The sequence below is a fragment of the Colobus angolensis genome, unplaced genomic scaffold (genome assembly GCF_000951035.1).
Source record: "Colobus angolensis palliatus isolate OR3802 unplaced genomic scaffold, Cang.pa_1.0 Scaffold394, whole genome shotgun sequence".
In the NCBI taxonomy this organism is placed as follows: domain Eukaryota; kingdom Metazoa; phylum Chordata; class Mammalia; order Primates; family Cercopithecidae; genus Colobus; species Colobus angolensis.
Genome location: NW_012117310.1, coordinates 653,666 through 666,448, shown reverse-complemented (window position 1 = coordinate 666,448; position 12,783 = coordinate 653,666). Strand labels below are relative to the sequence as shown.

General features: G+C 35.9%; 1 protein-coding gene across 3 annotated transcripts in view; it reads left to right on the top strand.

The window, feature by feature from the left end:
* Positions 1 to 11,644, top strand: part of HEPACAM2 (HEPACAM family member 2) — a 38,218-nt gene extending 26,574 nt beyond the window's left edge. Inside the window, exons 5-10 of one of the 3 annotated variants that reach the window (XM_011955064.1) lie at positions 2,662 to 2,787; positions 2,874 to 2,898; positions 2,994 to 3,031; positions 4,364 to 4,437; positions 7,867 to 7,976; positions 10,960 to 11,644. In XM_011955064.1, coding sequence (XP_011810454.1) covers positions 2,662 to 2,787; positions 2,874 to 2,898; positions 2,994 to 3,031; positions 4,364 to 4,437; positions 7,867 to 7,976; positions 10,960 to 10,963 — 377 coding nt within the window. In that variant the 3' untranslated portion in view covers positions 10,964 to 11,644. Of the gene's footprint in view, positions 1 to 2,661; positions 2,788 to 2,873; positions 2,899 to 2,993; positions 3,032 to 4,363; positions 4,438 to 7,866; positions 7,981 to 10,959 lie in introns of those variants that run through there. The other 2 variants (XM_011955065.1, XM_011955063.1) reach the window with 2 other exon arrangements.
* Positions 11,645 to 12,783: the final 1,139 nt, after the last annotated feature.

Genomic DNA, 12,783 nt, shown 5'->3' with positions numbered 1-12,783 from the left:
CCCGGGAGGCGGAGCTTGCAGTGAGCTGAGATCCGGCCACTGCACTCCAGCCAGGGCGACAGAGCAAGACTCCGTCTCAAAAAAAAAAAAAAAAAAGAAAAGAAAACCTGCCTCACCTAGTTGAAATAATATAAATACTACATGCAACAACTGCAGAATACACCCTCTTCATATGACTATTTGTATAGTCATTTAAAAGAATCAACAAACTTCAAAAGATTGCCCTCTAACAAGAATGAAATTAAACTAAAAATTGATAATAGAAACAACACTAGAAAATTCTCAATAAAACTTAAGAAAATTAAGCAACAGACTCCTAAATAACCCATAGGTCAAATAAGAAATTGAGTGAAAATTAAAAAACATTTTGGACTTAATGATGAAATTACGATGTTTTAAAACTCAGAAAAATGTTGCTCTATAATTACATTGCCTACACTTCAGGAAATGAGGGGAAAATAATGGAAATTAAAGTGAAAAGTGTATTGTGTGTGTTTATATGTTGTGTTAAAATAACATATATATGTGCAATTTTTTGAAGACTTTGTTACTAGCATGCCACGGATATAGGGTCCTATTTACATAACTTTATGTAAACTTCTCTGGCTCCTCCAAGTCATAGAGTATCAGAGCAAGAAGAGAACTTAAATGCCAGTCACTCTTGACTCCTCATTATACTAATGTGAAAATCAAAACCCTGAGAGTCAAGGGGCTCACCTAAAGTTACACAGCTCTTTAGAGAGAACAATCCCACAAGAGAATAATATCTGAGATAAAACTAAGATCTCACAAAGAGACTACCCAAGTGCAAAGTGGTTCCAATCTAAAGGTCAACCTAACAGTGGGAGAATATAAATTATTCTACAACTTAATATGAGGCAAAAGTAATCTAATAAGCTTCATGATGTCCTAGTCTCTATCTAGGATCAATAAATTGTTATTCTAGTTCATTTGAAGCTGCCTTTCATTTATTTCTTCTGCTAAGGTTTGAAAGAGTTTAATTTAAAATCTGTTTAAAGGCAATAAGTAGGACACAGCTATTATAATCCCGTAGAAGAACATTTTAAGAATGCAATTCTCTGAATGCATGTCAGAAATTTATAAACTCCCCATCAGAAATTGTGAAGATTTTTGATAATGAAAAACAACCTTGTCAAACTCTTTAGGACTTAAGGGGAATATGGGAATGGTGTTGCATGGGGAAATTAGAAGAGATAACAGATTTCTATGATGTGTTTACTAGATTTTTGCACATATGATCTACACTACATTATTAAAAGATTCCTGTAAAATTAAGAAATGAAAGTATTCTAGGTGGAAAAGCCAAGAAAATTAATATAGGTTTATACTGAGAGAAAGAAAAGATTAAGGCTTTCCCCCTTATTTTGGCTGTTGGAGATCTCAGCAGAGATTTTATGGTGAAAGATGACACAGTGCAGGCTGGATATTTATTGCAGAGCTGTGTAGCCAACATGGTCTTCACCACACCCAGATTTTCCAGGCTGTTCTCCACTGCTGAACAGAAATGGCATCACATGACTTTCACTCCCATATTAATCTAGACAGAGACAGGCAACTGCCATGATTTATTTCCACACCCATATCTGATTCACATGCTAATATGGAAGACATCTGTTACTTTCATTTGTTGGAGGTTAAAACTACTTCTTATTATATAGATTATATATAGATAGATAGATTAACTAAACATATTATAGCCTGAAGCTGGTGTTAACATAGCCACAGTTAATAAGTTGTGTTGAAATTATATTAAAGGGAGGCATCATTTAGTGTTAAGAGTCTGGGGTAACTTCTGGACTCTACCACTTATAACCCAATTGACTTTGGGCAAGACTCAGCTTCCTCATCTATTGGAAGGGATGATAAAATACTCTCTCCTTTATAGGATTGTTGTAAAGATTCAGTGAGTTAATATGTATCATCCACCCTTAGAACAGAGCCTGACATATTGTAAGCACCCAGCAGATGCTATTAGCACCATATTTTATATAGTGATATTAATAAAGGGAATGACTTATGAAACAAAGTGAATTCTAGTCAAAAGGTGGAACTTTAAATATTTTTTTAAAAATCACACATACATCCTATTTTAAGAATTGATGTTTATTTTTTTTCTTTTTAATTTTTTTCATCATTTATGGTAAGAGACATTTCTTTATTGGCCAAAAATTACTGAAGTGTGTTTGAAATTAACACCTCCCCTCTCGCACCTTTATTCACATGCCATGTCCCTAGAAAATTCACATACTTGAATTATGCTAAAAAAGCAAAATGGAAGGAAAATTAGAGAACAACTTAGCATTTAGGGATGTAGAGATGATGAGATGAAACAGATCTAAGTTAAGGTGGCAAACATAACTGAGAAGTACGACATGAGATATTTGCTACATCTAATACAACACAATCAGTTTTAACTTGGGCAGTGCACCACATTTCCAATCACACGTATCCCTAAGGAGTTTAGTGTGTGTTGTAAAATAAGTGCATTCCTTCCATTTGGTCTCTCTCTCTCTGTGTGTCTCTAATATACATGTTTATATGGTTTTTTTCAATAGTGTCTCATTTAAAATAAGGCATTTAAAAAGTCAAGTTACATATTGTAGCAATTTATTGCTAAAAATATATTTATCTTATTTTTAGGACTGGAGAAGCTTGCACATAAAGGAAAATCATTGTCACCTTTAGCAAGTATAACTGGAATATCACTATTTTTGATTATATCCATGTGTTTTCTCTTGCTATGGAAAAAATATCAACCCTACAAAGGTAGGTTAAAATTACAAAAAAAAAAATTGAAGCTGTATATGTGTACTAAAAATAACCTTACCATTTTTCTTCTCTCTTGATTTTAGTTATAAAACAGAAACTAGAAGGCAGGTAATGCATCTGTTTCTATGAAAATAGTTATTTCCTTAGATGCTTTTTCCTCAATTATTATCCCTGACAAAAATATACCTATTTTGTCTTTTCAGGCCAGAAACAGAATACAGGAAAGCTCAAACATTTTCAGGTAATGGCCAGGCTGAAAAGGGCTATTATCAGTTTTAATGTATGTTAATTAGTTGTGTTAATATTATATATTATTAATGTAATATAATTAATATGAGCTAAAATTAACATAACAGTCTCTTACCTTTGAGTTAGTGCCTTCACTTTACAAAGTGCTGTCTTCTGTTTTGGTTTTATATAAGTCACACAAGTCTGTATTATCAGCCTGGAAGGCACTCTTAACTCCATTTTACAGTCAAGAGAACTACTCATCAAAGGGATTAAGTCACTTGCCCACAGTCAGTAGGATCAGTGAAATTAGTTCTGCTAATTCATTGATTCTATTATCCTTATTTTGAAAATACCAAAGCGTTCTATCACTTTGTTCATTCCTAAGGTAGGTTTCATGCTGGCAGCTCCATCCCAAAGAGAAGACGAAAAGGTTTGGCAGGGGCCAGGGTTGCTTCGTTGTCCCCATTGTAACCCTCATTACCATCAATATTGACTGTACTGAGTTATTATAAGTTAACAATGGAGTTTTTGCTCAGGCCACAGAGTCACAGGGAGCCAAGTTGCAGTTTTATATGTGCCACTTTCCCCTCATGTCACCTTAGGAAAATTATTTTTCTTGACCACAACTTCCTCTTCTAAATAATAGAGATTAAAAACTTCCCCCTTAAGGTTGCTATGAGAATTAAATAAAATGAGGTGGAGTGCCTGATATGATGCCTGGATGTGTAATAAATGTGGGCCTTCTTCCTCTTTTCTAGCCCTTCCTGACTTATAAATGACAGAATGTCAGAGCTGGCAAGGGCCCCAGAGGCTATCTCGTTCCTCCTAACCACCTCTACCCTCATCATTCTGTAGAGGATAGTTTATGTGGATTGATATTGTAATGTATTTTACCTTTTATGTATGGGAAGCTTCAGTTAGTTATTTGCTCTGTTTAGTTCTGATGGTCTCTGTTAGATCTAACGGGGTGCAGTAGATACTATGGGTGGATCAAGAGCTGCTGTGACCTTCAGGCTAAAGCCCTGGTGACCATGAGTCTCTGGGAACTGAGAGTTACAAAGGCCAAGCTTGCCCACCTGTGTGTATTTAAAGATACAACAGGCTATTCTCACATCTGGCCTTAAGAATAATTGTTCCAATTCAGTTGCGATTCTCAGCTTCAGAAAGAGTGATTTCCAACACTGCTTAATGGCAATACGACTATAGGGATTAGGAAATGTTAAATTCATTTTGTACCTATACCATTTAAAGCAGACAATAAAGATAAGTTTTACAAAGTTTTAAAAAAACAACAGCAAATCAAGGCATTTGGTTTGTAAGTAGTATTTGTTTTACATTTCAGGCCATGAAGATGCTCTGGATGACTTCGGAATATATGAATTTGTTGCTTTTCCAGATACTTCTGGTGTTTCCAGGGTTGGTTTTCCTAGTGGCTGATTAACCAAGGAGTAGAATTCTGCTTCACCAGAGGTGTAAGCAGCATTCGTTTAAGCACTGGGCAGTGTGATCAAATGGCTGCGTTACCCATTACTGCATTAAGCAGTGTTGACTTACTCCATAATGAATGGCATTGCCAGATTTGGGGAGCTAAAGCATCTTACTTCACCTTTATAAGTAAAGCTAACACAAATAAGGAAGTTATGCTAATTCATAGATAGTCTTTACCTGGTAATCTCAGTGAAGAGAGAACTAACTAGGTTGAAAGTCAGGAGAACTGAATAAATAGGCTGGGCACGGTGGCTCACATCTGCAATCCTAGGACTTTGGGAGGCCGAGATGGAAGGATCGCTTGAGCCCAGGAGTTTGACATCAGCCTGGGCAGAGACCCCATCCCAACAAATATTTTAAAATTAGCCAAGCATGGTTGCGCATGCCTCTGGTCCCAGCTTCTCGGGAGACCAAAGCAGGAGGATCACTGAGCCCAGGAGTTCAAGGCTACAGTGAGCTGTGATCACACTACCGCACTCCAGCCTGGGCAACAGAGTGAGACCCTGTCTCAAATAAATAAATACTGAATAAACAGAGGATCAGGAGACCCTGATTTAAGTCATTCTGCATCACTTGGGTGACTGCAACCCATCACTTTACTGAACTCTCTGTTCCTCAGTTTTCCCTTTATTGCCCCCTCATATCTTTTGACAACTTTTAAAGACAATTGATCACACATAACTCATGCTTCAGAAGGAAGTTACCATATAGGCCCAAAGTATGCAAGTATACATCTTTATTATTGCCCTAAAGGTGCATGATGGCAAGAGAGCTTTCTTATAGTTGAAGTCATTTCAGTCCGGGGAAAAAAAAAAAAAAAAAAAGTTTTTTAAAGCAATCAGTTTTGCTTAAGACATGCAGAATGTTTCTCTGAGCAAATCAGACTATTAACACTTTTACAGATTTGTATAGAACCAAGTTTTCCTCTGCTTCCTTATTCTGCTATGAGAGTCCATTTAAGGAAGGGCACCATAAAAACAGATTACTTGCTTCCAGTCATTCTCATTTCCATTTGTTAAAAGGACTATTTGCCACTAGGGAATGGTGACTTCTCTTGTTCAGAGGATTCTGTCAATGTATAAGGTTCATCCAGTAAGCCTCCTGACCACAGACTTTATTTGAGAAATGTCATGTGAGTAATGGAGAGGGACTGATTGGATTTCATCCTCCCTAAGGGTGAGTCAGTAACAGTCACAGATGAAGGGAAGAACTGCCCTGCAAAGGCTCTGCAATACCCTATTCAATCTCAGGCAGGATTGGCTCACCTTCACTTCCACAACTGAAAGACAAAAACAAATATTTGATGGATCAGTTATTTCAAACAGCTTCTCACGATGGCAGAAAGCACCACTCTGAGGTGTGGCTTCGAATTGGAGAGCAGGAAACTGAACAGCTAAAGTTTATAATTGAATTTTTGAATAAGGAGTTTCAGTTTTTTTATGTAAAATAATACACACTTTTTATTCCTAGGAATTAACTGGAAAGGAGTGAGATTTATATAAGAAATTTTAAATCTTACCATGTGATTAATCACTACTCAATTTTGGAGTTTTACTGGGAGAACCTCAATTGGCTCAAAATATTACAGCCCTGAAGAACTTGAGGCAGAGAAATAGGGGCTTTAATTACATAGTGGAAGCCCGGCTTATTTCTGTCGGAAACAGAATAACTTGATTTGAAGCCATGCCCATCTTCAAAGCTGAAAGCTCCTGAGGAATCTGCTGAGGTTCTTAATTGGCCATCACAGGTGCTTTGGGGAAGAAGTGAGAAATCAAGACCAACAACCAAAGGATGAGGATGAGGACGGGGACATGAGGAGGAGACTCTGCATGAGAAGCCAGAATGGCAGCTGTGTGGGAAGATTAGCAGCCAAATGCAATGGCCTTTAGAGGAAAAGGAAAGTGATAATAGAACCAAGATCTCAAAACTGAAGTTGAGAAGCGAAATAAATTATTAACTTCTTGAGTTTTTTAAAATCAAAATAAGCTAGGTGCCACGGTGTGCACCTGTAGTCCCAGCTGTTCAGGAAGCTGAGATAGGAGGATCAGTTGAACCCAGGAGTTCAAGACCAACCTGAGTAACATAGCGAGAACCTGACTCAAAAAAAGATAATCAAAATAATCTCTTGGCATATTGTGTGGTATGTACACAAATGGATTACTTCTGTCTCTACCCATTGTACATTTCACTGTCCATTTAGCACCTCTTTCAGGAGTTAGACAGAAAACAACTGCATTAAGTGAGCAAGTTTATTATTTAACAGTTCTAATATTAGGTTAGGTGAGTAAGTTGGTGATCATCAATAGACTGCTTTTACCATAGCCCCTGAATACCTTCATACAAAAAATATCAAGAGCTGATCTCAAGGATAGGTTGTAAACCAAACTTTCCTTGACACAAAAATGACAGGACAAATCACATATACTAAGGCTTCATGTGAGAGCTATTGCAAGTGGAATGGAAATTAGTGGTTTCTAGAAAAACAAAAAGCTAAGATGTTCTGCTAAAACCTAGCAGGTCAAATTAACATGAGATAGTGAACTCTTCAGAGTTATCAAGACCAAAGACCCCTCGAGGTGGAGCTGTATAAATATGAAAGACTGAAAGTGGACAGAAGTAGGATTAAAATAGGAAGCATTTGGGATGGGGAGGAAAATTAGACTTTGGCTAAATAATTGGGAGGGAGTGTTTACAGGAAGAAGGAAGTTATGAAATATAAGGAATGGGAATTAATAAAACACAAATACCACTTTCAATAAAAATATCTGTTGGTTTTTACCAGCCATAAATACACTATTCTTTCCACATTCACCCAAGCATTTAGTTTTTACAGTCCATTACTACATTTAAACCAAAATATTTTCCTTTGAGTGTTCCACATTCCTTGGTACTGTGTTTACTTATTTGCAATAGGATGAGGGATTTGGGCTGTATATTGTTCTTGCTTTTAAGCCACTCTTGTGCACATAATTGGCAAATAATGTCAAAAGGGTAACTGAGGTATAGAAAAGATAATAATATGTGCTATCCAAGATGTCCTGACATCTTCTCTTTTGCTATTTTTTTCTTTCTATAATATTTCCTTTCCAGCACTGCCACCTTTCTTCTTAAATGAAGAAAAAAGCCATAGCTTTGTCAAGCTATCCTTCTTCTGACCTTATAGCTATGCTGCTGCACAAACTGCTGTAGGGTAAGTGCAGTAAAGTGTAGCAAGGAGGATGTCAGCCTTCTAGGGAAGATAAATAGTTCTAATTCTCTAATCATCACTACTGCCAGTTGTTTTCAACTATGCAGCATAGTGGAAAAACTATTTACTAGTATTGAGATATTCTATTTATAATGTGCCACATTTTCTAGATCCCAAGCAGATCTGGTCCAGTCTCTGATGGTGTATCGGGACAAGATTTGCACAGTACAATATATGAAGTTATTCAGCACATCCCTGCCCAGCAGCAAGACCAGCCAGAGTAAGTATGAATCTGCATTTGATGGTGCTATTGAGAGGCTAAGCATTTAGCTTTCGCTTTCCCCAGAATTGATTAAAAGGCACAGAAGAAAAATACCAAAACAAGAAATTACAGCTACTGTACATTTGAGCACACTTCCCCACCTGAACATAATTTTGAGAAACAAAACAGGCAAGCACACAAATATCTTCTAGGGTCATGCACTTGGGCCAGTGGACTAGATACAAAACTCTAGAATCAACTTTCTCTTGTGTACATTTCTTTCTCACAATATTTCCCCAAGGAATCCACATCTGGGTGTGAAAGGAATGTTCATGCCAATTCTGCAGCCATGTTAATGATTACTTAATGATTTTCCAGTGGCTATGGTAGTTTTAGAGCCATGATGATTTGTCACTAAAAATAGGACCAGTAAAATAAAAGCTTACAGAGGATCCACAGCACAGTGAGCACCAATGCCCATCCTCCTATCCAAAGTAGCCTATTCCCAAGTGAGTGGAACCCCCTTGAGGACTGGCCTCTCACCCATAGAGGACAAAACCTGTGCTGAGGACAAAGCTAGGAACCTATTTATCCAGTTAAGCTCAAGGTTGTCACTAAGAAGTCTCCCTTTCCTCCCTGCCATGGAGAAATAAAGCCTACAATCTTTTGAAATAATAAGACGAACTTCTCTTTTTTGTGGGTTGTAGCGGCCTGCAGGCATAACTGCCACAGATCATCTTCCATCATTTCTTTGTCATTTATTGACTTTGAAAAGAACATCAATAACCACATACAGAAACTTCCCCTCTGGCAAAAGAAACAGTTCCAGCAAAGTAATTCATGCACACTTCTGGGTAAATACCAAAAATAACAGCTAGGAGTGAACAAATCCATGGGAAATTATCTTATGGGGAGGAAACCTAGTCCTGGGGAAACTGTGCATCATTTAAGGTCTAAATAAGTGACAACATACTTCAGAGAACCTCATCAGAGAAAATTTACCTAGAGTCACATGAATAAGGAACAGACTCTGATGGAGCTAGAAACTTCTAGTTTGAAAAAAAATGTTGTAAAGCATTGCATTATCAATCTAGTAGAACACAAGAGTAGGATATTATTACATGATATTTTAAGAATAAAAACACTCTAAAATGATACCTAATTCTCTTTACCATCTATAATAGAAAACTAGGGGAAGTTTGTCTGCTGTTAAATATAAGGCATTGAAATAATTTTGAGATTATGTCTCCTTTCTAAGATTTAATCTAATTAAAATTTGTATCCTATTTAAATTCATTTGTTTTTCTATATATCCTTTCTTCTAACTATCAATTTTTCACATTAGAATGTAAACAAACCAAATGACAACTTGGGGTTTATCTTTTAAGGTTCTCAAGAACGAAATAAATTTGAAGTCAAAATTGTGAATATGGCAGCTACAATTTCAGAACACAAAATAAAGTGATTGGGTTGTTTTCCATGTCAAAAAACTGATTCTCAAAAAAAGAACACCCTTTGAAACTAGATGACTTTTAGACACTAGCAAAATCGTTTGACTTTCTTAAGAACATAAAAGTTTATTTCATAAATAAGATTTGAGAATTGAAAACAAAGCAGAAATGTTCTTTTTCAGGCATTCAAAACTGCTATTCAAAAGGTATTCAAAACTGCTATTAGGACATGCTCCTCCAAAAGGCAGTCACCCTCAAGACCCCAGTTCATGCTACCAGCCCAATCTGAGTGACATCTCCACCTCCCACAGACTCTCTCGTCTCACCTTCTTCTTGTCTTCTCAATCTTTTTTTGTGTTTGTCAGTTTATCTGCGTACGTCTTTGTCTTCCAGTGGCTCTCTCTTCCTTTACCTTCATCCTTTGAATCCCTCCTTTTCTGAGTCTACCCTTCTCTTTTCTTCTCTTTTTCCATAACTGTCTCCCTTATCCGTAATATCCTTCTTAAAATTTTCCTCCTCTGTCTTCTAACTTTATCTAAATGGGGAGCCAATATTTTTTAAAGTGTTATTTTATTCGAATTCAGATTTATGTTACTTACTCTATTTTTTTTAATAAATAAATGAAATGCTTCCTTTTTCCTTATCAGAAACTAGTTTGTACTTATTTTACTTATAATCAATTCACAAACATTTCCAGGACGTTTACTATGTGCTAGAGCAAGACATTAAATAAGACTCAATTTTTTAAAGATTTCATAATTTAGTGGGCTGCTGTTTAATTATTTTAACTAAAGATGAGTGATTCTTAGTAAAATAAATAATTCTCAGTAGCATAAATGCCACCTATAGATGCAGAGAGCATTTTTCTTTCCTGATTACCTATGGTTTTATTCTCCTCTAGGTCCAATTAAATTCAAAGATTAACTTCATGAGTAATGCATTATTATAGGTGGTTGGTGAAACTCTTCCATCTCTTATTCCCAATGTGAATGTGCCAGCTCTGGGGAAAGAATCTTAACTTCACTGCTTTCTTTTATTTGGCAGTCACTTCTGAGCAGGAAAGACAGCCAAACAATTTTATTCTTTGGCTCTTAGACTGTTCTAACAGTGTTATTTTCTTTACTTCATGTGTCTATTACCTGATTGGACTGCTGTTTAACAAATTGGTAAACTGGTTTGTGTTCATATTCTAGTACCCAGCCCAACTATTTATTTATTGAACTTATGACTGGATGTATTTCAATATTGTCTATTGACCTCATTAAATGCTCTTGGTAGGGTTTATATTGAACCCAAGACTGATGTTAGTATATTGAAAACAGGACGTTCAAGTTAAGTAAACCTTTAGTTTCAAAAGTAAATTACCTACAAAATTTAATAATTGCTTACTCTTATATTTATTTGTTGATAAATGTAAGTTTCTTGAGCTAGCTCAAAATATTGATCTAATTTGTAGCCCTGGAAAGGAATAAAAGAATTTAAGGTTCTTTTACCTGCAGACCTGAAAAATCTATAGAACTGTTTACATATTTTGTATATCTCTTCACTAGGTGAACTCTCATGGGCTAAACAGCACATTAGAGTGAAATTCTGAAGAAATATTTTAAGGAAAAACAGTGGAGAAGTATATTAATCTGGAATCAGTGAAGAAACCAAGACCAACACATCTAACTCTTTACTCCTTTACATGCAGAATAGAGGCATTTATGCAAATTGAACTACAGGTTTTTCAGCATATACACAATGTCTTGTGCAACAGAAAAACATGTTGGGGAAATATTCCTCAGTGGGCAGTCTTTCTCATGCTGATGAGGAGAATGAAAATGACAGGGGTTTCCTCTTTCATTTGGTACGAAATATCTCTGCAAAGCTCAATTAGTTCCACTCTATACTTCCACTGTCATCAACACTGAGACTATCCTGTCTCACCTACAAATGTGGAAACTTTACATTGTTAGATTTTTCAGCAGACTTCGTTTTATTAAAGTTTTATTAGTGTTAGGAATCCTAAATTTATGTTTCAATTTTATTTATAAATTTCTATCTTGTTATTTGTACAACAAAGTAATAAGGATGGTTGTCACAAAAACAAAACTATGCTTTCTCTTTTTTTTCAATCACCAGTAGTATTTTTGAGAAGATTTGTAAACACTTAAGGAAATTACTATTAAAGTCTTATTTTTATTTTTTTCAAGGAAAGATGCATTCAAATAAATTATTCTGTTTTTGCTTTTATGTGGTCTTAATTCTTTGTCTTATAGAGTAAAAATATTACACAAAAATCGAATTGTAAACATTGCTTTTTTTAATCCTTACTTCCCAATGTGCAATCAAGTCTAGATCATAGGGAATTATAAAAATAAACATCTTGCTCTCTAATGGCCTATTATTTTAAATAGAAGAAAGGAAGTCTTAAAAATAGAATTTGTTTTTTAAAAGTTTTAAGCAAGCCACTGTGGGTACATTGCCCCTCCTGCATTTTCATAGAAGCACATGATGAAAAGAAAATTAAGACTTTAGTCCCACGACTCCTTTCTGGTCCTCTCTCTCTACTACCCTTATATATTGTTCTGTTGGAAAAGTCCATCAGTTCTACCACAACTATTTTCTACATTTAGTAAAAAAAAAAAAAAAAAACTACTATATCTGATTAGAAAAGAAATTCATGCCCCTTGTAAAAATATATGTATACTTGGAAATGCAGAAGACTCACCATAAAACAATTAAAATCACTTGTATTCTTACTCCTCTGTTAGCATTTCCCCCAGATTAGTTATGTACATATTCATTCATGTTCCTTCCAATTCCAGAAAAGATTCATGGTAGCTCATATAAATGCATAAAATCACAAGATAAAATATGCCCAAAAAGTAAAGTTGATAAGGAAAACAGGATGAAGGAACAACGAGACGCAAAGCAAAAGCAGTAAGAGATTAAGAACCAATGTGATGAGGTCCCCTTCATCTGTGAGTATTGTTTCACACGACCAAGATCATGTGCCATATACAGGTATATATCTAAAGAGGGGTTTCTAAGCTGAATGCAATTTGTAAGTAGCAGAGCCAAAAAAAGGTTGCAATCCTATTTCAGGGCCAGAAGAAAGTAAGTCAGCCATCCACCGCAGCTCCATCTGTCTCTCCCTTTCTTTTTCAGTCTTGTGCCCACCCCCCTCCCCTTCCTTGGGGGTGTTCTCTTTGCTGATGCATCTCTTATTTGGAGCTCAGACACTAACTACAATGAACTGCAGCTATATCTCTGTCTTCCCCTTCCTAAACCCAATTCTGAAACACTTTAATCCACAGACAATCTTCAACAGCCCTTTCTGAAAAGATAAGAATACATTAACACGATTCACAAATCAAAACTCTATTTAA